Source organism: Drosophila santomea, chromosome X, assembly GCF_016746245.2.
Source record: "Drosophila santomea strain STO CAGO 1482 chromosome X, Prin_Dsan_1.1, whole genome shotgun sequence".
Taxonomy (NCBI): Eukaryota; Metazoa; Arthropoda; class Insecta; order Diptera; family Drosophilidae; genus Drosophila; species Drosophila santomea.
Window position 1 is genome coordinate 4986446 of NC_053021.2, and position 26297 is coordinate 5012742.

The following is a 26297-nucleotide window of genomic DNA, read 5'->3' on the forward strand; positions in this document are numbered from 1 at the left end:
AGCCAGTAAAGTTTCTTTTTCAACCGAAACCTGTTTATTTTCCATAGATTTTATTTCACCACAACAAGAACATCAACAACAACCAGGAAAAAAAAGCGAATATATATATATATGTTCGTATCTAAGCAGATCCAACGTCGATGGCCAATCAGTAGTGATTGCGTCGCTTGTTGGAAGGACAGTACTCGGCGTACTCCTCCCAGGTGCAGCCCACCTTGGTGCAGCATTCGTTCGATATCGATGGAGTATGACCATCCGCTCGACGACTTCTTAGAAACATGTTGGCATAGTTCACGTGCAGCCAGGTGGAGCCATCCGCTGGAAGGGCAGCAGGAGTCATTTTGATTTTCATTTCATTGTAGGTATAGCAGAAGTTGCATTTGTAACTAGCATGTACACTTACGATCCGTGGTACTCCTCTTGATCCAAGCCTCATCATTGCCCGTCCTCTTTTTGTTGCGCCGTGTCAGTCGGTAAATGTCCTTCTCGCAGGCCCAATAAAGCTGGCGGACCAGCTTGTCGCGGCAGCGGGAGTGCGTCTCCTGGTGCCACACGTTCTCCCAGTCCGATTGGGAACTAAAAGATGTATATTATTTCGAGTTAAGTGGAATTAGTACGTCGCAACACATTGCACATGGGGTTTCTAGCAGAGAGCAGCCTTGTGTAAGTCCGCTTGAAACAGAACGAACTAACCGAATGCGGTCAAATGAATGGGAGCTCAACTCACCGCTCGCGGAAGAGCATCTCGAGACCCTCCTCGGTGTGCTGCAGTGCCTCCGGCGTTGGGATCAACGGCAGGACGAACAGGAGGAGTGCTCCGCAAAGCGTCCAGCTGCCCGTATTTTGTAGTATCATTTTGGTCATTTTGGGCACTTCCCAAAGGTGAACTTGGTGGCTACGGGATCCTGATTCTGATCCTGATCCTGATCCTGGTGTGTGGTTCACACGACGGACGCGTGCCGACTGACCGCTGTGGCCGTTGTGTTGTCAGGTTTTGAAATATAACCGGGACCCGGGCTCCACCTGAGTGGCGGCCAACTGTCGGGCGTCGGCGGCATAATTAAATCGGTTGGCCAGCGCTCTATTTGAAGTAATGAGGCCCAGGCTTGGGTCAGGACCTTTTCCACACGCGGCCAATTCAATCTAATGAAGAGCTACGGCAGCAATTGCGTATGCGACCCGTTGTCCGCTTATTGCCTTGTTTATCTGCGGGTCGTCCATTGGGCCGCAAATTGGAGCCACTTCTCTCTGTGGTTGGTACACCTGCGATTTTGCCACCCGTTCCACGTGCAACCTGTTGCTTGGCTAACAAAACATCATAAAATCGGGCAAGTTAGACTGTTTGCCTCGTAAAACGAGCCGAGTGCCGGGCACTTGTTTTTATTTCGCAGCTGGCATAAATTTTGTAATATTTGCACGAATTTCAATGCTGTGGGCGAAACAGTGGGCTGAAAGTAAGGAAAATATCGAGAACCTTATAGATTTATGCTTCTCTTCCTCTCCTGTCTATTATTACAAATACTAAATAGATAAGTGTATTTTGTCCTACCAGAAATAGGATAATTTGTAAAAATTATGAAAAATTTGATAAGATGATTTCCCTTCAACCCACTGTATGAATAAAAACAAAAAACCGCCCACACAAGACAATAGGTTAGCTAAATAAGGTCGCTGTTTACACATTCTGTGAGAATTTATGATGCACCTTTTCTGCACACAATGCTCCACCAGCTCCAAATGGAAGTCCTTTTTCCTTTGCTTGCTTTTCGAGTTCAGTTCTTGGATGACATTGCCGGTGGTTGGTTGCCTTTTGTGAGCCTTATTTTCCTGTATTTTTTGTAAGTGCCTTCGAAGAGAACTTTTAAATAGAGAAATGTACTAAATAAAATACAAAATCTTGAATGTGTTTAAATACCCAACGTTGCAATAAGCACTGTAGTTTATTAAACGCGCAGGATATATTGGTTTCAAAGCCAAATATTTACATTTGACAAACAAATCGTCATTTGTAATCAATGAGTAAACAAATAAAGGGTGAAACTAATGCTGAAATTGTTTGCCTGCCACGTAACATTATTGTAAAAAGGCTTCCCTTTAATAATCTTCAATGCTTACGATTTTAAATCAATGGATTTAAACGATTTATTTGTATTGCGCAACGACTTTGTGTTTTCAACCAAAGTTGAAGAAAAATCCACTGGCGTGCCAAAAAAAAAAAATATAAATTTATATTGTGTACACAGAGTTATCAATTTTATTTAACACAATGAACAAATGTTATTGTACATATACATACATATACAAATACAATAAGTTCCGCTTTTCATCTTACGCAATAAACTATTTGCTGCATAACTGAAATGGAAAATTGATGAGTACACTTCGTAATGCATTTTTTACCCGCTAGTTTTGTTTGAATTTTCGTGAGGATAGGCGACTAATACCCTACAGGGTACACAAAAAAACTTTTTAAATTTTACGCTTATGCTAGAATATTTCAATTTTTCCTCCGTTCAATTTCGCCATTATTTTTGCGGTTGTTTTCGTTCTAAATTCAAATATTGTTCAATTCCACAACTGTGCTAGGAATGCAGTAGAATACATTTACAAATACAAATATAAATACATATATACGCATTTATGTTGCTATACATATGCTTATATATAGATACAATAGTTTTTTATGTTAAATACAGTAGCTTACTAAATTGGGAGTATGTGTTCCTAATGGATTTCAAAATATATATATTCAATCAGAATTGTCTTTATAAATATCGAGTAAGCTAATCTACAAAGTATTTTAAAACTATATCCATTGGTTGTATGTTCCAGGCTCAATGTAATTTAGTTTTTGTAGCATCCTTTAGGAATGAAAACAAGGTTTTAACTAGGAACACTTACTCCCATTTTTGATTTCCTGTTTTTTGCGTCATATTTAAATTCGGCAAGGCCGAAGCAAATGAAAAAAAAAGTCAACAAAGCAATATAAATGTTTTATTAATGTTCCTTATTTAATAGTCAAATGTGTGTAAATTGTGTTATTTATATATACTTGTAATTTACATGATTAACTTAAAAATTACCAATTTCGCATGGTCAACAATTGGCTAATCTATGAATTAATTAATTGTAGTAGGAAATGAAAAGGACTTTCGGGTGACCTATGGCTAACGTTTGTTTTATTCAAGGGGTCTATAGTTTATGCAAATGATTGATTTAATTTGCATAACAAAAAGGGTTAAAGGGATTATATGTGGCTTAAATATATATAGGTCGCTTATATTCAATTGAGCTTCGCTAGTACTAGAAATAAGTACCAGAGTCGGTTATTTAAGACCTTGAATCTGAAACAATTTCTTGCGTCTAAAATTACAGCTCTGGTAATAAAAGTTCTCTTACGTGCTATATAAATTTTACCTATTTTCTCTGCTTTTCTGCCAAACCATATATTTAAATAGGGAACAAAAAAAATTCGTTTTTAAAAATCTTTTTTATCGTTAAATCTAATTTCAATTTCAGTGTGGTCATGTAAATCTATAATAACTTTTGTCTTCTATCTTCTTTTTTTAATAATAAATTTATATTATTAAACGCTTAATGGCTAAATGATCTTTGACTTGCTTATAACATGGAAATCTACAAATTTTTACAGAAATCCCTCTGCTTTTCAATTCTATTCATTAAATAGTGTGTCAACTCTTATCAATTTCTGTCAATTTAAGGAAATTTTTGTTTGCCATTTTCAATATTTCAGGTGCAAAATTTAACCAATTCAGATTTAAGCTTTAACTTTCTTAATTGTTTCTTAAAAATTAAAATTATTTGATAAATTCTAAAGTCCTAGGTCCCAAATGAAACTTACACGGCGCTCAAAGTGGAAAATCAAACCAATCGTATACACTCAACATAAAATACGTTTCATTTTACTTATGCTTAGGGAAATAATGCTTACACATTTTAAACTATCAAAACAATCACATTTTATAATTCGGAAAATTATATTCTCCTTATAGACATATATCGGTTACTATATATATATTATAGTTAACCTATATGCGCCGCGTTTTCATTCTAACATAAGTTTTTGTGTCCTTTGTTAGCTTTAAATTCACATTTTCTGTTTCGATTTAGTATGTCGCCTTCAAAAATGATGTGACGATCTCAATTAGTTTATTTTCGAGAGCTGTAAGTAAAGGATATGTCTTATATTACTTAAAGTTTATAGGCAAAAGCATAATATCACTGGTAATAATATGTACTTGTTTAATTATGTAAAAAAAAAATTATGGAGTGTAAAATCATACACATACCCGCTTAGAGCATTTCAATATTGGACGTTCCGTTGCCGGTTGCAGTTCGCGTGGTCTTGGTCACCTGTTGATTGGTCATCAGAGGAGGCGGACTTCCACACCACACCACCTTGCGGAATGCCTTGCGAAAGTTGTCGGACAGGAAGGCATATAGTATGGGATTGATGCAGGAATTTGTGTAGGCCACCACATGGGATATAATCTGTATAATGACCGACAAGTGGCTGCCGCCGTAAAGATCCAGTGCCTTCAACACAAGTATGACCTGAGAATAAGTATTACCAGAGTTAATGAATGAATGTCTAGTAAATACAAATAGTAAATAGTAAGTATTTCCTTTAACAACTTATATTGTTGTTTAAGCAATAGACAATACTTCAATAATTTTATTCTATTTGAAACAAATTGCATTTCAAATTTTGAACTTAATACATTTCCTTTGAGAAGCCTACATCTGCTGATATTTTCCATATGCTGGCCCATTGATGCAGTTCGCATTTCTTGCACTCCGTCGTCCGAAGTGTCTGTGTAATTGTAATTTCGTTTGTAATTTGTGAGCACATTGATTTTGTGCAAACACTTTGAGTGCTGGCAACTCAAGGAGCAGCAGCTGCTGGCTTATTAAGCATTTCAGCAAATAAATGGGGAGACTGATCCAAAGGGGGGGCCGGAATATCGGAAATGTCAATTTATCGCAACTATACACTGTGTTTGCCAACAAAATTTGCCACCAGCTGTTCCCACTGCCAATTTAAGCTACTCAAATCGTAAGTAAAACTTTAAGCAAATCGATTATGTGCCCCATCATTTTCTTGCCGCGAAAACTGAGAATTTAATTTGGAACTTTGCCACTCGGAATGCCTAGAAGTTTATCAAAGTTCATAGAATAACAACGACGAGCTGGCATTACTTTAAACTAACCTTGACCTATTTCTTTTTAACAGCTACCAATGTTCGGTAATCATAATTCATAATGGTAATCATCGATCATAATTAGCTATATCAAAAATCGACATTTGTTGGTTGGTTGTCAAATTTGCGATGCACCTTGTGCATTGCATTTTTGATTATTTTTATACTATGGCTAGTAATTTACTTACATGAATGGGCAGCCAACAGATGGCAAATGCCAATACGACAACAACAACCATTCGGGTGACGCGCCGTTTTCCCTTTCTGAAACAACAACCGAAATCGGAGAGTTATTGGGCGAAACATACTATATATCTATATATACTATATATACTATATGCATATATATACATGCATATCTGGGGTGCATATAAATTATGCCGCAGTTCAATTGCTGAGTTTTGCATTGCCCACGCTTTGATTTATGAACTTTGCGTGCGGATTGCGAAGTTCACTTCGTCGCAAGTTCATTTCCATTCAAATTTAAAACGCACCCTAATGTATAAACATATGTACATGTACATAGGGTATATTATATGTGACAGGAACCGCATCTGCTAACATGTGAGCCAAAGTAGTTTTATTAAACTTGAATTTATTTCTTCCGATGAGTGAGCACAATTTAATAGTTTTCGATTTATGACAAAACCGAACTTGGGCAAGGTATTTCTCGAAGTTTAAAGTTCGCCGCAAGTTCAACTGCAAATTGATGGTTGGAGACCCCGATCACGTCTGCGTAGCTTAGGTAACTTTACTTTTTAGCTTTATCCGTAGAGCGTATTTTAAACAACTTGTTTGAGGCTATTTAAGATGCTAAATTTAACGTTGAAGTCATCAAATAATAGTAATGTTTTAAACTCTGATAGCACAAAATATGAGCAAATTATACAACAAAAATTTTCATTTTGCTGGATTTTTTCCGCTCATGTCACTCTCATTTTTCCGGAACCCTGCGGGAATATCGCTCACATTTTTACTTATGATTCGGTTTCGTTGACCTGGCCACTTAAAAATGCATGAACCGAAGCTCATGAGCTTTCCTCACAGCCTAATAAAAAGGCATTTATCATGGCAGCAGGTGCGTAGCAACAAACACAAAAAACACAAGTGAAAGGAAAATTCCCTCACCCATGGCGTATACGCGATATTCGCGTGTTGGAGTTTGTTGGCCATTTTCCTCTCAGGTTCATTTCATAGTATACATAGTATAACATATACTCACCGTGACTCTGCGGATGGCTTGCAGCCAGGAGCACTTTTCCAAAGACGAGCCAGCATTCCCATGTACAGGAAACAAATCAGCGTTAAGGGTGCCACATATGACGACAGAAAGAATGAGACCTTAAATGAAATACAAAGTATAGAAAGCGTGTAGATTTATGCAACTTGCATGAATAAAAATACTCTACTAGGTTTAGATTTTAACTTGCTTTTAATGTGTAGATTGGTTCAAAAAACTAAACTATAGTGCGCCTGAGAAAATGTATGCCGTCAGTTAAGCCGCGTGTATAGTTATTTTTAACTTTTTTGTAGGATTGCTTTCATGCTTTTGGCTTCTGAAACTGGTCGAAGGCTTTTCCTCTGCCATCTGCTGCCATGTCAGCTCCTTTTGTTTTTGCATGAAAATTGTCAGAAGCGCTGACCCGTAATGCTGACCAGATACCAGATATGAGTACCAGACAGTCCCTGAAAAAAAACCCAAAGCCCTCATTTCCATTTACCAGCTGCCGCTTAGCCGTATTCCCAACAGACAAAAAGATATATGCATATGTATAATATATATATATATAATCCATGAAATAAGCGTTTGTATGAAATAGTGGTGTTGGTAAAGCTGGCGGAAAAATACGAGTAGTTGACCTGGCTTCCGGAATCTCACTCAAATAAATCGCCACAAAATTGACTTTAATTGTATAAAATTATTATATAACAATTAAGCCTGTCTTAATTAGGAAGTTCAAATTAATCCTAAGCCGTTTTAAATTGGCTTTATAGTTTTGAGTGCTCTGTGACCTTTTTTTTTGCCTCGTTGGAGCTTTTACCAACTTTTGAGAGCAGCAACAAGGATATTTAAAGTATTTGAAGCCAGTTGAATTCTTTGAGGCTTCATTCGGTTTTTTCTGGGACCCTGCATACATTTTCATTGAGCTGCTAGGCTTAAAACTCATTTGGCGGCGCCTCAACTTTCGAGTGGAATCGGTTTTCCTTTGTGGAAGGCAGTCGGAAGCCAGGTGTAAATGATTAAGGCCCCTTCCACTTCCCTTTCACCCCGCAAAAACCGGATGAAAATCGAAAAACTGGCAATGAGGAGCAGCCAAATATGCACAAAGGTGCAAGTCAAAATAAATGTACATATATCAATTGTAGGCTGCGAAATGGAAGCAATGATACGGAAAAGGAAAGGAAGCGCGCAGAGTACACAACACGAAAAATGTTGCCAGGTAAAATGTAATATAAGGTGAAAAATGTATGTGTTTGTATGTAAGTGTATAATTTTTGTCGGTGCATCGATAAAATCGCGCATACCGCAATTGTTAATAATAATCGTTAGGCCGCCTTCACATTCATAAATTCCGGAGGGCGGTTCGCGAGGCGAGTGCCTGACAGCCATGGAATACGGAATCGAAATCACTTTGTTGGGATTTACCCATGGTCATGGCCAATGAACATGTCGTTTGTTATCGACAACGACAACGGCAACGGCAACGAAAACCAGAACGAGTGACATAATCCGTGCTGACACTTCTCGAAATCGTATCCCAGAATACGGGTCCCAGTGATCTGGATCCGGCGTAATGATACCTTGATGTCACTCTGGGCACCCATTACTTAATTATTAAGCAAGAAACAAGAAAATGTGATATATATAAATACATATTTATAATATATATTAAATTTAATAAATTAAATTATTTTTTGATATACAATACTATTTTTATGCATTAATTAATAATTCACTTTCTGAGAATTCGGAAAAAAGTATCAGCAAATCGAATCCCATAACGAATTACTTGCATGCTCCCTTATTTATTTTGCCGAGATGAGGGTGGATTACCGATGCATTAATTAAAGTGTTGATTGCAAAGGAAATTGTTTGTAATGCGCGACAATCATGTTAACGATATCTCTGCTGAATTCTGCAGTTTATGGCACATTCGCAAGACATTGGTATGTATTGTGAATACATTTATTTATTCTCTTTTTCGTGATTGAAAGTGCCAATCAAGCGGAATAGCACAATTTAATGCGCTTTATTATGAAATACCTCATAATTAACAATTTTGTAAAGCATTGTTTTCAGTTAAGTAAGATGAAGCAGAGAAGAGGAAACTCTGATTTGCAAAATGTTGCCAGCTTTTGCTGGCCACTTGCAAAATTAGCTAGTTGTTAGCAAAAACTTGTTCCAAAAGTGAGCTCAGCTGCTCTTAGCAAAATTGTCATTTAAAACCGAAATAAAACAAAACTGAAAGTCATTTTCGCGCCAAATGATTAGCAAACATTTCCAAATGGAACTTTTCCTGTGCCCAATTGCATTTGGAAATGGATGATCCAGCCATTTTGCTGTGCCAATGGGGCGAGACAAGTGCGTATAATATATCTAGATCTAAGCTCGAAATGGAGTTGAGGAACTATAAACTTTGCCATGGGGGTTATATAGCCTCCACTTAGGAAATAGAAAGATGCAAAATATGCCAGAGAACAAAGATACTGAGATGGCTGAATCGATGGATATACACCATGAAATTTTACAGCACAATCGCCATAAATAAAAGTTGCCAAACTTGAGCAGCGAACTTTTTGTATTTGCTTTTTTTTTCGATCGGCCTTTAAACTTTATGCTGGTCCTAATAAAAAGCCATAAACTGAAGTGTGTGCCACATGATAAATGGTTGGGGGCGTATACTTAATATTCGGCATGACCCAAAAATTGCGCCTGGGATTTGTCCATAAACGCAACTTGACACTCAGCGAAATTAATCAACTTGCCACGGGCTCTGATGAGTGCTTCCTTTCCACATAAATTTTCCTCGGAATATATACCTATGTGTATATACTATATGTGTATATTTATTTACCCTCAGGAAATTTACCAAAAAGATGATTGAAATTATAAATTGGCTGCCATATTGCGGACATCAAATGATGGCCCTTTATTTTACAGCTTTTATAAAGTTGACTAGTAATAGTAAAATTAATTCCTAAGACTTTAAAGCTTGTGTACTTGTATATTTTGTTTAAAGAGAAACCATTTCTTGTACGTTCAACTCTACTTCTTTAGCAAAAAGGAACAGAAGTCAACTTTAAGAAACTTTGAGGGAGGCTATACCTTTTTTTTGGGCTTACAGTATTGAAAGATAAACACTATTTTCCGCACATTCCCCATTTCCACGGCCCCTTTCCAGACTATTTGTTTCAGTTTTATGAGTTCTTTACGATGACAACAATTCGGTCGTTAGTTTCACTGTTCGTTTTGCTTTGACGGATGCGCCGCACAAGTTTGATCCATTTTTATTTTATTGCCAGACAAGGCTCGAAATAACACACTATGTATGTATTGACCCTGACAATGACTACTTTCAGAGGCGGAAAATCAAATCCTAACTAAGAACGGCAGTCCCCTCCCAAAAATATCGTCTCATTGCAATTTTGATACTCTTTCAAAAAGAACTAGCAAAGAAATCGAATGGAATGACAAGTAGTGAGTAAACAAATACAATAAGCATATGATTATCAATTCATAGCTCTGAAATAATGCGAAAAATATTTGAACATAATCTAAAATGCCGCCTTAATTGCCAAGTTTTGATTGTCAACGGGATTCCCGTTCAAAGAGCATTCACACTTTGTATAAGGACCCAAAGTTGCGGTTTCCTTTCGTTTTTCCCAAAGCAATTGCGATTTATGTGCACAGTCAGGGGGATTTGTGGAGAGGTGGGGTGAGGTGACAGGGAAGAGGGAAGAGTGGGCATGGCAGGACAAGACAGGGACATAAGGACGGAGCACATGACGTATCCGTAGCCGTGTCTCCGTATCCTTATCCGTGTCAGTGTCGGAAAACCCGTGGCAAAGCGAGCTGTGCAATTTGCCGTGCCAGCTGGTTTTCGAGTGGAGTGGAAAGGTGAGCCGGCAAAATTATCGGGTGCATATTAGCTGAAGATACCGAATAACTCAAGGAGTCAGTCAGTCAGTCAGTCAGTCAGTCAGCCAGTAAGTCACCTGGGCACACTGAGCGAATTTCCCATAAGCCTGTAATTTACTAAGTGGTTTCCTACTACTACAACTAATACTATTATTGACTTTGATGTACCACAATAATTAAGTCATTCAGTAAAGCATTTTTCGTGTTTATTGTAAATTGTAATATTTAAGTAGAAAACTGGGTTACGTTTGTTCAGTGTAGTTTGTCAGCGGCGCATTCATTCGCTGTGTGAATGGAAATAGACGACAAAGCTCGTTCCATCCACTTCCCTTCACTCGGCGCCCTGAGGGCCAATACAACTGTAGCTTTTCCGGTGTAACATCCTTCCGGCATGAAATTACACTCGAAGACCTTGGAAGTCCCCGAATTGATTAATAGACAAAAGTTCAAGTAATAAACATAACAAGCTCGGCGAAAAAATATGAGCAACTCAAGCGAACGGAAAAACCATTTGGGATAACGCTGATCTATGTGGCTGAATCTAGACCATAATGATGATGGAATTGTGCGCCATCTTTCCCTTAGAAAACGGGCAAATAATTGCAAAATATGGCCCTGAACACTCTGCAGTTTGCCACTTTGCTGAAAGCATTTGTCCTTTAGGAGGATCTGCAAAAGTGCACTGCGTGGATGATGCGGATGCACAGTGGATTAGTCAGAGGTGTGGCCCCTGTTTTGATTGAGAGCTGCGAAAAGTGCTATAAATCCAAAAATATTTTTAATAACTGCGGGGTGTCTCTGTGGCAGCATGAACCCACGGTTTTCAACCTGACTTTAACGTCCATATATACAAGTGTATATATTATCCTCGCTGTTTGGGGCTCGCTGATTTAACACCTTGACCAGTTTTCTGCTTTTCGGAGTAGAACGACTGAAAGTGGACTGAAAGTGGGAGTGAAGACAAGTGCTCCATCTAAGTAGCAAATATATTTCAGTTTTGCTGGGCAAGCACTGGAAAACATGACTTGATTTCAACAATAAGCGATATCCCGTCCCAACAAAGTGTGTGGAATGTACACAGAACACAATAAGGCTAATACTTATATACTCACAAAATATATGATTAGTTATTTTCAATTATCTATTTGGCTAAAATACTTTATGTGTTCAGATGGTGTTTCCTATCCATATATCAAATAAAAATGGTTGCACCAAGTTAAAGTTGCCCGTTTTTTTCGTGTAAGAATATATAACTAACCTGAAAACCGACGAGACTCCAGATCTCCTCCTCCGTGGAAAAGACGCAAGCGGTGCCGGCATTTCCGTGATACTGATAAATCCGCACCGAGTGCGAAAGTGCCACCGGAATCGCAGTCGTCACAATCGTTATCCAGGCGCACATGATGGCCCTAAGGAAATGGAAAAAGGAGTAGAGAAATATGTATAAGAACTGACAGATATTAAAGAGTTTCAGTATATTTGGACCTTTGAATGGCGCTGTTCATGAAAATAAATCTTCGGAATTGCACTTTACATCTAGGTATGTAAGCATTTATATTTTTTAAGTATTACTTCGCCTTTATTACTCCTCGTTTTTACCTCAAGTTTCTTTGGACGCGTTGTAAGTTTTTTAATGAGGAAACATGCCAACAAAGTTTCAACTTGATTTAGGGTACAAAATTCCTGGTCAATTTTTTGTGGTTTTTAATTTCTGGCAAATCTGTCTTAGTTGGCCAAGAAATTTGTTGACAACTTTCTATCGGCTAAAGTTTTTCCGCTGCCCTAAAGGTCGTCCTCATTTTTAAAGATTCAGTTGTGTAACTGGGGCGCAGTATCTTTGGACATATTTATGCGACAAGAACCGGTGGCAGAAGGTAGAAGGCAAAAGGTCAGAGGCCACGGAACAAGGCTTTCAGGTAGGCAGAGCTAGCTAATTACAAAGCCAGGACAAATTGATGCAATTACTCTAGATGATGTGGATATGGGGAGCAGATGACCTACACTTTTGAACGAAAAGTGCCTTCTTTCTGAACGTCGAACTGATTGCTTTCCTTAAGTTGATTCTTGCTCTAGACATACTATGTGTTCACTGATTAATCACTATCTATATGGGATGCACTTGATTGACGTTCAAGGCAGCGACTTTTGAGCAGTGTACCGAAAGAAGTCGTGTTAGGTGAGACACTCACAGTGTGGCATTGCGCTCCGTTCGCAGGGACATGCTAGTCACGGGATGAACGACGGCCAGGAAGCGATCAAAGGACATCAGCACCAGCGTGTAAACACTGCAAGTCACAAGTCGGGATATAGAGGTTATATGTATGTGTGGATATATGTATGTATGTGGGATATATCCATATGCGGTTACGTATAGAGGCACCCACCTGCAGTGGCACGTAACCACAATCATGTACTGGACGAACTTGCACCACACGTTGCCAAACGGCCACTCCGGCAGCACGTAATCGGTGGCCGTGAACGGGACACAGAAGATGACGAACAGAATGTCCGAGACGGCCAGGTTGATAATCAGCAGGTTGGTGGTGGAGCGCATCTGCTGGTTGGCCACAACCACTGCAACGACATGCAAATTGGTATTTAAACTTGTTTCAAGACGGCAGTTCGCATTGATTATGTGTTTTTATCGTACTCTAAAACCAATTATAAATGTATTTTAAATATGTATCGTTTTGATTTTAAAGGCTCAGTGATATCTTTGGCATACTCAGTTCTCTAGATTAAATGCTTTGCTGTTAAGTAATAAGCGTCGAGACTTTTTCTCCATTTTATTTTCATATTTGGCTCTTTTATTAAATTTAACAAATTGGGCCAAATGCAGCTTAACCTCACATGTGCTAGTCCCCAAGATGGGTGTGCGTTTTTTTGCTCATAGAAAATTCTTAAATAAAATGAAAGCTCATAACATTAAGAATATTGCTGTCATGGCAATGGTCCAGCTTTCACTTACTGTTGTGGGAGCAAGCCCCCAACAGCACAATTTTCCCCCCAGTTTTTCTTTTCCACCAATTACGCGGACAAAAGGCAGCAAACGACGCAGACTTCTATACGAAATGTTTGGGTGTGTGTGTCCGTGTGTGGTTGTGTGGGTGTGTGTAGGTGGCTGAAAGCGTGTGTGTGCGAGGGGTAAAAAGTCAAAAAAGGTGGGATGGCGATGGAACAGGAGTCTTTCATTGTTACCATTTTGAGTCTTTGTTGTCGTGTTCAGCTTTCACTTTTTACTCGCTTTTTTTATTCCGCCTTTAAAGAACCTCCTTTTCTCCTTTAAGGTTCCTCCCCCCTCTTTTTTTTCTTTTTTTTTTATATTTTCTCTTGGCCAAAGGAGCCACTTGCAATTAGCCAACAATTTATGTAGCTCCGCACAAAAGAAGCGTGACAAAGACATTCAAGAAAAGAGAGAAAATGTATAGAAATGGAGCGAAAGAGGGGCTAAAACAGCGTTGAACTGTAACAAAATGTTATTTTGCCCATACGAAGATGCGATGAGTTGATGCCAATGGATTGATGTGGGCCACGAAGCCAAAGGAAGTACAAACTCAAGAGGCCAACAATCACTTAAGAGCAAAAGAAGAGGAAACGTACGGCAATACAGGTAGCAAACACCCAAGGAAATGGGAAATGTCGCGCAGTACACTTAAAAAATAAAAAAAATTACACCAGCATCGTACTGGATAATACATAATAAAATTGTTGTTCATATAACATTTTGTTTTGAGTGTATAAGCCAGGGTAGAAAGTCGCGCCCGCAAATCAATTTCATTTTCAAATATATATTTAGCACAGGATGTTTCAAGGCGAACAAAAAGCGCAAGCCCCTCTACAAAAAATGAGCAAAAACCGGTAACTGAGTAATAAGTAGCAGCAGGAACAGGAATATGTGAATCAATAGCAATAGTAAAAAATTGGTGACAATAATACCGGATGCATGTAAGAATATATGAGTATATCTGTGTACATATTATATACCTATGTACAAACAAAAGGTCAACAGATGTGGGCCATAAGGTGCTTTAACTGTAGCCCCGTCTAAGCCCTTGCCAAGCTTTTCTCTAAGGATTTCTGCTTGTTTATTGCTGAATAGTTTTTGGCAACAGATTGGTAGCAAATTTTTGCCATTTTGGCATACGTATTTGCATGAAATTGCCAAATAGGGTAAGTAAATGCTGGGACAACATAAGTAAATCAAATAATCAAACAAAATGTATTAGATATTTAAATTATTATATTTTAGTTTTATGGCATTATATATACATTCGGTGAGTTAAGGCGCTTACATAACTGTTTATAGCATTTTGCCCAATTAATCGAGATATTTATGAAACCTGCAGCAGCAAGCAAAAAAAAAAATTACAAAAGAAAATCCATTTTTTGCGCCCATTATTCCACTTTAAATAGGGTTCAGTTGGCAACTTTGTTCTGAGGCTTTATCAATTAACAGAGGGCGGCACAGTCCACTCGACACCCACTAGTCTCTGTGGCTAACCAACTTTTTGCGGGTCCTGTTGACACACGAGAAGGATTCGCAGAAAAAAAGGGTCCAAAATGTGGCGTTTTTTGTTGGGACATTAACTTTTTCCCGCCATTACAAGAAAAAGTGTGTGCCAGTTTTATGTTTTTATTTTTTTGTTTATTTTTTGTTTATTTTTTCTTTTTTGGCTGGATGGAAATTTACAAAATAATAAAGTGTACCATAATTTATGGGGCACGGCAGCCAAAGCAGCAAAAGTTCTTCAAGCGAAAAAAAGCAAAAAAAAAGGGGCGTGTCTCGTTGGTTCTAAAGGAGCTTACAAATAAACAAATATTCAGGCAACACACATGTGGGTGTGTGTGTGTGCCTGTGTTCTAGACAGGATTTCCTGTTCACTCGCATCTGGGGGCATAAATTCACTTTTATTGAACTTTAATGTCACTCTAATGCCCACCCATTTCCCCCGCCCTTCGTTAGCCCTCTTGTTGCCCGTATTTTCCTTCCTGTTTTAGCCTGTTATTGATGCACTTCAAGTCGACACGGCGTATACGCAATTTGCTCTGATTTAGTAGACAAATGTGAAGATAGGTCTTAACTTTCAAGCTTAAGTTTAAGTAATAATGTTTTCAACATTTTTTAAATTGTTTACCTATTTTTCCTTTTTTATAACCTACAAAGACTTTAACTTTGGCATATTTATTTTTAAAGGAGCTTAAATTAGTTCGCAATTGTTTTGTATTTACTTGCAACTAGTGTATGTTGCTAAGCAAACCATTTAAAATTTGAAGAATTGGGAAACGTTTATTGAGTAATAAAAAATTACAGGCAGCTCAGGAGTTAAGTGGGCAAATTTCAAGCCTCAAGTGCGCAGCGATTTAATTACTGCGGACTTATGTTCCTGATTCGGAGGATTTTCCAAAGGAGTAATCAAAAATTCTGTTGTTGATTTGAAGAGTACTAAAGTGGAGTAATTTACGAGTCATAAGCCCAGTGTTTTTGAGCATAATGAAATCAGACTGGCTGATTACTTGGACACGACCCATTAGGGTAGGCATAACTTTAATGGCATAGAAATTTATACTCAATTAAAATTGGCTATCTCAAAGTTAGAGTTCCGTTCGAGTTTAGATGTTCCGCATAGGCCTTTGTTTTATGATCCAATTAAAGGGCGGCCGAGTGTGTGGGCTTAAGTCCATTAAGTGCATAAATGATTGCTCCTAGGATATGTAGGATATGCAGGATATGCAGGAATATTTTGGGTCCTGCAGTTGTTGCCAGGGGAAGAACGTACATAAGTACAGTTCCCTTGGCTATGGCAATTAATTTAAATTTTAATGCACAGCACAGACAGAAAGACATCCTGTTTTGGCACATGAATATCCGGTTACAAAAGACCCTTGGTCCATTGTCCTTTTCTTGGCCCATTTGTGGGTCCTTCTGCAATCTTCAGACTCTCTGAAATCGGCGGTGTGTCCAGCCTTCATTATTTTTGTTTTGTTTTCTCTTCTTTTATTTGCATCATTTGCCAGCCTATACAAATACATATTTAATGCCAGGCGAAGGGAAGCCGAGTGTGGGGCGAATCTTAGATAAATCAAAAAAGGAAGAGGACATTTGCCGAGAAAAATTTTCCTATGGGTAGATTGAATTGAGTTCAGAACCATGCTCTTTCGTTACAATGAGTATTTAAACTGAGAGTCCTGTACATTTGATGAAGCCCGTGGGTATATTTTCGATTAAACAACGGTCTTAATAGTTAATTCATTATTTTGTTAATAATTAATATATATGTGCTTTAAAGTGTGAGTTGTCCAAAATTATAAACGAGTGATGAATCAGAGATGTACACTTTGGTTTAATTATTTGTATATCTTAATTGCTTTAGTAATCAAATTGTGGTCTATTAATTAATTTTAAGATATATTTCTATCACTTACCACACAAAGTGTAAGCTAAGCTAAGTACCAATCAAAACACATTAATAATCCAATCAAATGCACCTGACTTCCTGAGTTCATTAAAATTTAATTGAACAGCCGTTGGGCAATAAATTCAAACGTCATTCAAGTTCTTAAGCTTCTGTGAATGCAAAACCTCCTGTTTAGATAATCTCCATATATTTTCTAATTCCTTAATATGACTAGCGCTGGGATAAGCTGCAATATTTTTACCATATTTAAATAGTTTTGCAGCACAACGTCTATATTAAAGGGCATCTATGTATATAGGAGGTAAATAGTCTGTGAATATTGGACAGACACTCGCTTAACAATGCCATTGTACCCTTTACATTGACAACAATGCATAGTAGCAGCATGAAATTTTACATCAACGTCGTGAGCTCATCATTATCGTTGACAAACAAATGTGAATCAGTCAACCAGACGAGCAGTCAATCATCATGCACAGTAAACTTTCTAAGCACAGTGTTCAATTAAACGTACAACACTTTAAATTTAAACACTTTAACTAAATTTTATAAATATTTTTGAAAACTATTTACTGCCATATGAAAACATCTTGAATATCAAAAAAAAAAAAATATATATATATATATTTAAAGTAAGTCTTTCTATTGTTTTCTTTTTTCTCCTCTCAGTTTCTTGTCTTGAGCGGCGCAGCATTGTTGGATTATTGATGGGATTTGCATCAGTCAGCAGGCGAACAAAAAACCTATGGCCACTTGCCAGGGGCCAAAAAGCCCAAGGACAACTAGGGATGCGAATAAGACGAGCACCGACGATGAGAATTAGGACGAGGATGAGGATATGGTTGTGGGATCTGGGGACACCTGGCCATATGGTACGGCCATCATGGGCGCATATGTGTTGACAAGAGTGCGCCACAAGTGTGTGAATGATGGAGACGTCGAAGGGTCGAAAAGGGCCTAAAGAGGGGGGTAAGTAAGGGGGAGGACAAAAGAAAGTATGCGGAGAAATGCACACAAAAGAGCCGGCAAATAAAAACTGTAGATGAGTGTTCCCAAAACTGGAACAGCCCTTTGAGAATTTTATGCTTAGAGTATTCAACAATAAAACTAACTGATTTCGGGGTTTTCTTTCAATCATTTGTTGTTTAACAAACGTTTTAAATATTAAGGATTATTGTGGCGATAAAATAAATTATTTCATTTCTGAAGTTATCGCAAGCCGGAAAGTCTTGTCCTTGTGCATATCATGAGTAGGAAGACAGCGAAGCTCTGGCATTTTATACCTGTTTGCTGCCTTTGTTCACCGAGCCAAACGGGTTTTGGGGTCCTAAGCAGTACATGTATTCCGGTATTCAGTGGGTATCTCCCCATTTTCCGAGTCCTTCGATACAGCTGTGATCAAGAATATAGTGTACTCGAAAGGGAAAGTATACCGATACTTTCAAATGATTTTCAGCAACCACAAACAATAGTGTGCTGCAGAGAAAACTTTTTTACACTCAACAATATTATATTAAGAATGTGTACCACTTGTTTGACCAATGCTGTGGCATATATGTACATATGTGGCACAATCGAGTGAGTGAGTGTGTGTGTGTGTCAGGCCCCGGCAGACATTGCATTGAAAAGTAAAACAATAAAATTGTACATGGCCCATAAAAAAGCATAAATATGACGAATGTACGGAGAGTGGAAGCGAGATAGACAGTGCAAGTGAGTGGGACACAGTGTGCCATCCACCCACGCACAATTGCCTCTGTGTGCGTGTGTGTGGCTCACTAGGGCATTGTTTGTCTGTCTGTCTCTCTGTCTGTTTGCGTGTGTGTGCGGCCGTGTTTGTGTTTGTACTGTCCGCTCTTAGGCGGTGCGCTCAATGCTGGTTATAAATTTTATCACTATCAACGCTGGATAATAAATTCGTACGCCTTGTGGATTTGTGTAAATTTACCCAACGCACATACACCCACACATACAACGCACCCACACACGCATGTGACCATATGCCTCTTAAATGCCTCTTTCATTGCATACTTTTGTGCGTACGTTTTTACGTTTTTACGGGGCTTCACACAAAAATACTCGCATGTGCTCCCTCAAATTGCAACTACGTGCAGCCTGCAACATATTTTCTTCACAAAAAAAAATGAAACAAAAATATACATATGGTTCCTGGAGGAAACATACAAGCCTCTCGAAAGATTGAGGCTTGGCCAGAAAGTAAAGTACTCGGCATTTTCCGATAATAAAGTATTTGAAGCATGGAATCAGGTGTATACTTCGCATCAGGACTTATCGGTTGCATGTGTGTTTTTATTTAGTTTTACGACGACTCCGTACGTGTAGTACTAGTACTATAACGTTGCAATTAAACATATAAACAATATAACCAAACCTCTTCACTTATCGCGGAAGGACTAACAACAAAATCTCAAACATCGAGGGGGTCTTTAAAACTGTCCAGTTGTTTTGGCAAAGCCCTTTCTTTTAAGCCTTCTTAGAGGCCTGGCCTTTATACTGATATTAATAATCGCAAAAAAAAAGGAAAAACAATTTTTAGCAAAAATGCAATATATATACGATTGATATTTTCGGTATAACTTGGCTAAAAATGGTCAAAAAGTTAAAAGAATTACATTTTTGTACGCCTAATTACCAAAACTAACCCACCAAAACACTTTTAGACCGACACCGTTAAAATAATTTTTGGCCAACTTTTCGCATTTTTTGTAACATCATAAAATATTACAGAAAATGTGAAAAAAATTAAATTTTTTTCTGAAAACACAGTTCGATTGGAAATTTAAATACAAGTTCAACGAGGTATGATATTCCATATTTGGACCACTATTTCGAATGCAGTGATCAAAATACTGATAATTATTTACGCAAAAAAATAGAAAAAAGATTTAAGCCAAAATTTCAATATTTACGATTGGTATTTTCGGTATAACTTGGCTTAAAATGGTCAGAAAGTTAAAAGAATTACATTTTTGTTCTCCTAATTACCAATACTAACCAACCAAATCACTTTTTAAACGACTTTGTAAAAATAATTTTTGGCCAAATTTTCGCATTTTTTGTAAGGGGTAACATCATCAAAAATTGCAAAAAATGTGAAAAAAATAGAATTTTTTTTTGAAAACACAGTTCGATAGGAAATTTAATTACGAGCTCAACGAGGTATGACATTCCATATTTGGACCATAAGTTCGAATGTTCTGTCCAAAATACTGATATTTGGAATGGCAAAAACACAGAAAAACGATTTTCGGCCAACATTCAAAAATCATCATCAAAAATGACAAAAAATGTGAAAAAAATGTAAATGCATGTGTGTGTCTACTTTTATGGTTGAGCAATAAGCAGCCAAACGAAATTGTTGCTGTAAGGATACGCTAGAAATATCAGGCAAAGGAATAAGTTTTTATATATTGTATATTACAAGAATAATCCGAATCACCAAGATTTCTATTTATAGGCATCGAAAACTGTATATTGATGCTATTAGTTAAAGCACTTTTCCGCGGAACTAGCTGGGTGGGCAATCGGGTTTTCAGTTCTAATCATGTGTGGGGCAATCCAAGCAAATTGTTCATAGTATACCAATCGAGAATTCCCTCAGCCATGTTTACATGCAAATATGTGCAGAAATCGGGGAAACGGTAAATGCATTTTCCAGCGAAAAGCCATAATAACAATGGCAAAAGTGCAAACAATTTATGGCGTCCTTGGCGTGGCCTTCACAGATTCGCAGGATGTCGGGATGCAGGTGGATAAGGTTTTCTCAACTCCCTCTTCACGCCATCATCTATCCTATCTGCAACCCTTTCGGCTATATATCCCCAGAACTTGTATTACGCCCTCATTTAAGTTGATTTTGCGGTTCCATCTGTCGAAAAAGGATGCCAGGCGAAACAAAAAAAAAAAAAACAAAAAGGGGGAAAACTGTGTCGAATGAGAAACATATTTTGGGTTTGGGACCAAATCAAATTTTCCAGCTCCGCCAGGACAACAGAAAAAACAGAAAAAGTATTGAGGCTACGATGGAAGCTATTTCAACTAGCACATACCCTCTATTTTTAAATGTGATTAAAAGTGATCTAAAAGTAGATATAAATTCATAGAAATGAAATTGAGAGTTTGTTATGACTGCACGCACTTCCCAAAAAGTATGAATATGCACTGCCTGTTCGGTTGCCAAAAAGTCTGGAAAACTTTAGCTGATTTTCCAAAAGCCTTTTCAAAACTTTGTAGCTCCTCCCAGAGTCCTGATATCTTTGCATACCGCTCCTGTGGCCAGGAAACGTAGTGGAAATCGGTGAGGCAGGATTATCGTTAGGGGACTGAGTCACGTTCTTGTTCGTCTAGGCAATTACAATTTTATAACTGAATTTGTGGGCCCCTCGACTGGGATATACACACGCCACTGGGCTGGATTTATTTCGCAAATGGAAGACCAAAAACTCCTGTCAAACTGAACCGTTCTCTACCGACAAAGGCCAATGCAAATTGAAGTGACAATGCGGCCCCCCAAAATATTCTTGAAACATAAATTATAATTAAGCATAAAGGATTGTGTGTTTTGGATTCGTGTTGCGGTTTGCTTCGCTCGGCAGATTTACACAAATTGCTGTTGACAGTTTGTGTCAAAGTTGTGTAAACTTATGCATACATTTGCCAAAGTATCTAGGGAAATGCCATAGTTTTGCGGCGAGAGCAATGCTGAAATTAAATAAATTTCAGCTTAATGCCCATGCAAGGCACAAGGCCTTCATCTATCAATATGTCGTGTGCGTTTGGGTGTGAAAATGTACTTATCTGCCATAAAATGCAGCACCTTATCTCCCACACGGATAATGTTATAATGATGCCTGCGTTGATGATGATGATGATGATGTCTGCTTTTTTGTCTGGCGTTTTTTTAACTGGTCATGTGTAATGGCATTTTGACAAATTATCTTTTCATAAGCCATAAGTAAACTCCTGCACTATGCACCGCAGGCTGCTAAATCTTCACATTCTCACTTGTAAAATTTCGGGTCCATTGTACAGAGTCTAGTATTAAAATGTATCTTAAATAAAGTTGTCCAGCTGGAAATATTTAAGATAGACGTTTCCGATAAGTGGTAAATACATATGTACACAACGCACTAGTCTTTTCAAGCACTTAACTGCTACCGAACCCAATATATTTTCAGTGTATTCTTGAGACTAGGCTAGCCTAGAGCTCTAGTTGTCGTTGCGGCACTAGTCAAACTCGAAAGTTCACCCAGTTGAGTGGCTCTAATTTTCGCCTTCATAATTTGCCATAAAATCCACACGTTCATTTACAAATCATTTATCATAATGCCGCCAACGCAGCTGACAAAGTGGCTTTTCCACACAGAAGCATACCGAGTAAAATTGAGCAGGATGCTGGGAAATTGTGGGTGGATGTCGTGGGCAATTGGATGCCACTTGCGACTTTAATAAAACTTTTCCTTTGGCCTGACAGCGCAGAGAATGCGATAGGCAACCGGAGAAAAGCGACATGGAAAACACTTTTTACTCGGCATCAGTGGGCGTGGCCCTCCAACGCCTGCACTTTGACCCACTCATTTGTTTCTTGGATAACTTTCAAGGGTTCTCAAACACGTTTGTCTTAGCTTGAGACTCAATTCTAGTTAAGATAGCTGAACAAAAGCAATCCAAAAATCAAGCGTTGCGCCAAACAAAATTTAAAAAGTTCCATTATTTTCGAAGTACGCTTATAACTATTTATTAGCGTAAAATGAATTAAAATCCTTAGAATTTTGGAGTCTTCTTAAATCCTGTCATATTGCTATGGGTCTAGAGTGATTTTGGTCTAATTGAGTTTGGCTATGTCTTTATTACTGTAAGTTGTTTTCATTTTCACTTTTATTGCGGCACCGAGCTTAAGAGAAAGGCTTGAACGGAAGCTTATAGTCAAGAGGTGGCTGGTGAAAGAACTGTGTTCTTAGTGCTCGACGTCAGGGGTTTAGTTTCACCGCTACACTTAGAGCAGCCGCCTTTTTTCAGTTTTATTTTTTTGCCTTGTGATTTTCTTATTTTTAGATTCTTCCTTCGAGCTGTTTGAGCATGTTTCTCTGTTTTGTTTCTGCCTTGTTTTTCCGGTGGCTAGATGGTGTATGGCCAACCCACATACTCATACACACACCAGTACACACACACGAGGCAAATTCCAGGTGAGGTAAGATGGCCTCCGAGAATTTCACACCAAGGTTGCAACGAGAAAACAACAAAGCGTAGAAAAGAGACGAAAAATGCTGCATGCAAAATAAGTTTGCCTGTTGAGATTTAGTCTGTTGTGTCGGTGATAGAGCACACATACACTTGTCCACTTGCACACACGCACACACACACAGAGACAGGCAGGCACTCAAGTGTTTGAGGTAAAATTCCCTCTTTGTCTTAACCCATTTGGCCTCCTGACATTCTTTCATTGCCTTTCACTTTTCGCGCTGCTGAGAAATGATTAAATAAGGCAAATTTATTTTATTTTCACGTTATATTTTGTATTATTTTTTATTTGTGAAAACACCACAGAGGGTTTCGAAGGAGACTTCTCTTTACATGTCCATTCCGTTTTATGAATACTTAAGCATTTGCTTGTTAACTATGAATCGAAACGCATTGTGCCGAATGCGGCAGTTTGTTACTGCTGGCCTATTAAATTTCTGCAATACTAGCAAATTGCAATCTTAACGATCGCAGCCTCACACCTCTCGTTATTCGCCCATTCCCTTAATGGGATATAAAAAATCAATTAGCTTCCGCCTGAACGCGCGGTTCTTGCATGCGATTTTATGTTTTTATGGCACTCCAGCACCTCATCCTTATTGCTTTTCGTCCTTTGCAGCTTCATTTGCAATTATTACGCATAATTTGCCAGAGGTCGCTAATGAAAGCGTTTCGTCGGATGCGAATCCGCATTTTTATAGCAAAAAGGGGGGCATACACTGCGAAGAAAATCGTAATGTTTAGGTTGTTTATTTAAGAAGTGTATAACTAGGACGATTTTTGTTGAGCATGCCAAAAGTATCAACTCCGTATTTTTTATTGATTTGGAACAGATATCTAAACTGTTGGTTAAACGAATTTGGAGGGGTCGAAACTTACCCAGAATAACCAGACCATTGCCCAAAAGTCCTGCGAATCCGATAATGCCGAAAAACACCGGAACTATTGTCGATACGATCCGTTCGAGGGCCACACTCTCGGCATCATATTCCATGGAGTCGTTGGCATTGTGGTCCGAGTGATCCGATTGTTCCGAGGTGAATGCATAATTGTTGCCACTACTGTTGCTAACGCTTGCCATGCTGCCGTTTCCAGTGGCGCCCAAAGAGGCTTTTGGCCAGCTGCTAATTAGCATCGCCAACAAAAGAGCCAGCGACCGATGGCCAGCCATCTTGGCAGATATATATATATATAAGTATATATATAGTATTCGATTCTGTAGGGCCTTTTTAATTGGATGTCTCTGTCTCTATTGTTTGGCTTTTCGCATTTGCTTGTTGCGGCACGCCCTCGGCCACGCCCACCTCGGCATTTGCATATCCCCGTGAGTTATATCGCCCTGAAAGAGACAAATTGAAGTGGTGTAATAAATATTTTAGATATGAACTGGCAGATACAGATACGTGGCCATAGAGATGCGAATAAATCTACATCCATATCGCCCTCTACGCAAAATAGATGGACAGTCAAGGCCGTCGATTTGTGGGCGTTTGGATAAGTTTTCGTTTTTGTTTCGACCCAATAAACGAAAGTGAAATGTGCTACACCGTGGGCCGAATTTGGGGTCTTCTTTTTACAAACTAAATACTTAGGAGTTTTAGTACATTTCCAGATTAGATTTTGTGCATTGAAATTAAACTTTTTGTTTTACGAGCAAATAGAGCATATAACATTTTTGTCGCAATTTATTAATTTGTATCTTTTCTTTAGAATTTTAATGTTTTTCAACTTTTTAAGAAATCGATTACATTTACCATTTTCTTTAATTTAAGCAGACATATTGAATTTGCAGCCATCCATTCTAATCGAATGCCACTGTCCCACAAAACATCATCTGGATGGCCATGTACAAATTATGTAAAATTAATTTAATTCCATTACAAGGAAAGAAGGGGATTTTTCTGGAAAACAGACTGCGGACCTTGGCAGATATTCATCACATTTGCATAGTTAAATAAATAACATCGATGTAGAAAATCCAGAACGGAATATAGCGCATACGCCACGTGCGCTGCATCAATTAGCCGACGAAGGATAACACTTGTGTACATGTTACCCGCCCTTATTCTCCTGTTTTTTTTTGGTTTTCTGCTGCTTCCTTTTTTCGTTTTGCTGTCCAATGGCATTACACTTTAACTACTAATCGAGGAGACATATGTGCTGTCATGTCGTATCTGAAATGGCACGCACCCCTCGCTGACGGTTGGCTTAAGCTGTCAATTAACATATTATTAAGCGAGTAATACAAAAACAGAGCAAAATGGAGCTCAAACGAGGGGATTGACAAACGATGACGAGAAAAAAGGACGAGGCGCCATAATTGAGTGCGTCCAAAAATGAAGGAATTCCGTTGACTGAATCCCAAGAGCCTGTTCAACTGCGAAACTAGTTGGGACCACGAAGCGTTTATTAGGGTTGTGGACTTATACGCTAAGCTAAGTCACTCTCATCTGATACTGAATAAGGGTTTATTTAAAAACTACATTAGATTTTTATATTTTTTTTAGTAATTAATTGCAAGAGAAAACTATCAGGAACGCGATTCGTTTGTGGAATAAGTGTCAGACAGAAATAAAAATATAACAGACAGCATCAATTTGGCATTGTATGCGTACAATTTTGCGAGAGACACATCCATTCAAAGAAATTGCCAACTATAAATTATGCAGATGATATCGAGAGCACTTCTGTGATTGTTGTCACAAATTGCCAGTCGTGCCGGTAAATTATTTCCGCAGTGATTTTAATTAAATCAAGCAATAATTATGAACTGTTTGTCTCTTCTTATCGCAGATATTATTACTCATTTTTCAGCGACGCTATCTGTGTTGAGGAATTATAGACTGGTATGCGCGATTTAATGGTTTTTTTTCTCGTTTTCTAAACTCCACGATTTATGTTAAGCGTATTAAGCTGATTTGATTTACGGCTTCTCAGATAAATTTCGCTTTGTGGCAAACTGTTTAAGGATTAAGAGGCATATAAAAGAGCGACTGACTCTGTCCTGAGTTTCCCCTTCCCGGATGAAGCTTTTCCCCGATTTTCCGTCGGGAAATGCGATACAGCCGTCGAGGTCGTAGGGGCTTGAAATTGAATTTGTTAGTTTCACAAGTTAAATGTATTCAACAGATAAAATGCCAGAAAAAGTGTGTTATTATATACAAAATTTATAAATATGTACGAAACTTGTAGCACTTGAACTTATAAACTAAACTCATTCTTAAGACGGTCCTATTATCTAATTTCGATGTGTAAGAA

At 38.2% G+C, this 26297-nt stretch overlaps 2 protein-coding genes across 3 annotated transcripts in view; both read right to left on the reverse strand.

Moving 5' to 3' along the window:
- Window positions 1-62: 62 nt before the first annotated feature.
- Window positions 63-1026, reverse strand: LOC120456077 (probable insulin-like peptide 7). Its single transcript, XM_039642669.2, has 3 exons — window positions 728-1026; window positions 404-576; window positions 63-318 (listed from the first exon to the last, which is right to left on the reverse strand). The coding sequence occupies exons 1-3, from the start codon at window positions 862-864 to the stop codon at window positions 149-151; spliced, it is 480 nt and encodes a 159-aa protein (XP_039498603.1). The 5' UTR covers window positions 865-1026; the 3' UTR covers window positions 63-148.
- A 1226-nt stretch (window positions 1027-2252) lies between these two features.
- The window catches only part of LOC120456822 (allatostatin-A receptor), a 71291-nt gene continuing 47246 nt past the window's right edge, over window positions 2253-26297 (reverse strand). Inside the window, exons 3-10 of one of the 2 annotated variants that reach the window (XM_039643872.1) lie at window positions 23919-24378; window positions 12747-12936; window positions 12552-12647; window positions 11621-11771; window positions 6445-6563; window positions 5411-5486; window positions 4311-4575; window positions 2253-4183 (exon numbers count right to left, since the gene is read on the reverse strand). In XM_039643872.1, the coding sequence (XP_039499806.1) occupies window positions 4315-4575; window positions 5411-5486; window positions 6445-6563; window positions 11621-11771; window positions 12552-12647; window positions 12747-12936; window positions 23919-24210 (1185 nt within the window). In that variant the 5' untranslated portion in view covers window positions 24211-24378 and the 3' untranslated portion in view covers window positions 2253-4183; window positions 4311-4314. Of the gene's footprint in view, window positions 4184-4310; window positions 4576-5410; window positions 5487-6444; window positions 6564-11620; window positions 11772-12551; window positions 12937-23918; window positions 24379-26297 lie in introns of both variants that reach the window. The other variant, XM_039643871.1, reaches the window with a different exon arrangement.

Excerpts from the sequence above, each read along its gene's own strand:
- LOC120456077 (XM_039642669.2), bottom strand. The coding sequence starts at position 864 with ATGACCAAAATGATACTACAAAATACGGGCAGCTGGACGCTTTGCGGA. Across the intron at positions 577-727 it reads GAGATGCTCTTCCGCGAGCG|TTCCCAATCGGACTGGGAGA; the intron begins GTGAGTTGAGCT and ends TACATCTTTTAG. Across the intron at positions 319-403 it reads CAAGAGGAGTACCACGGATC|CGGATGGCTCCACCTGGCTG; the intron begins GTAAGTGTACAT and ends CTGCCCTTCCAG.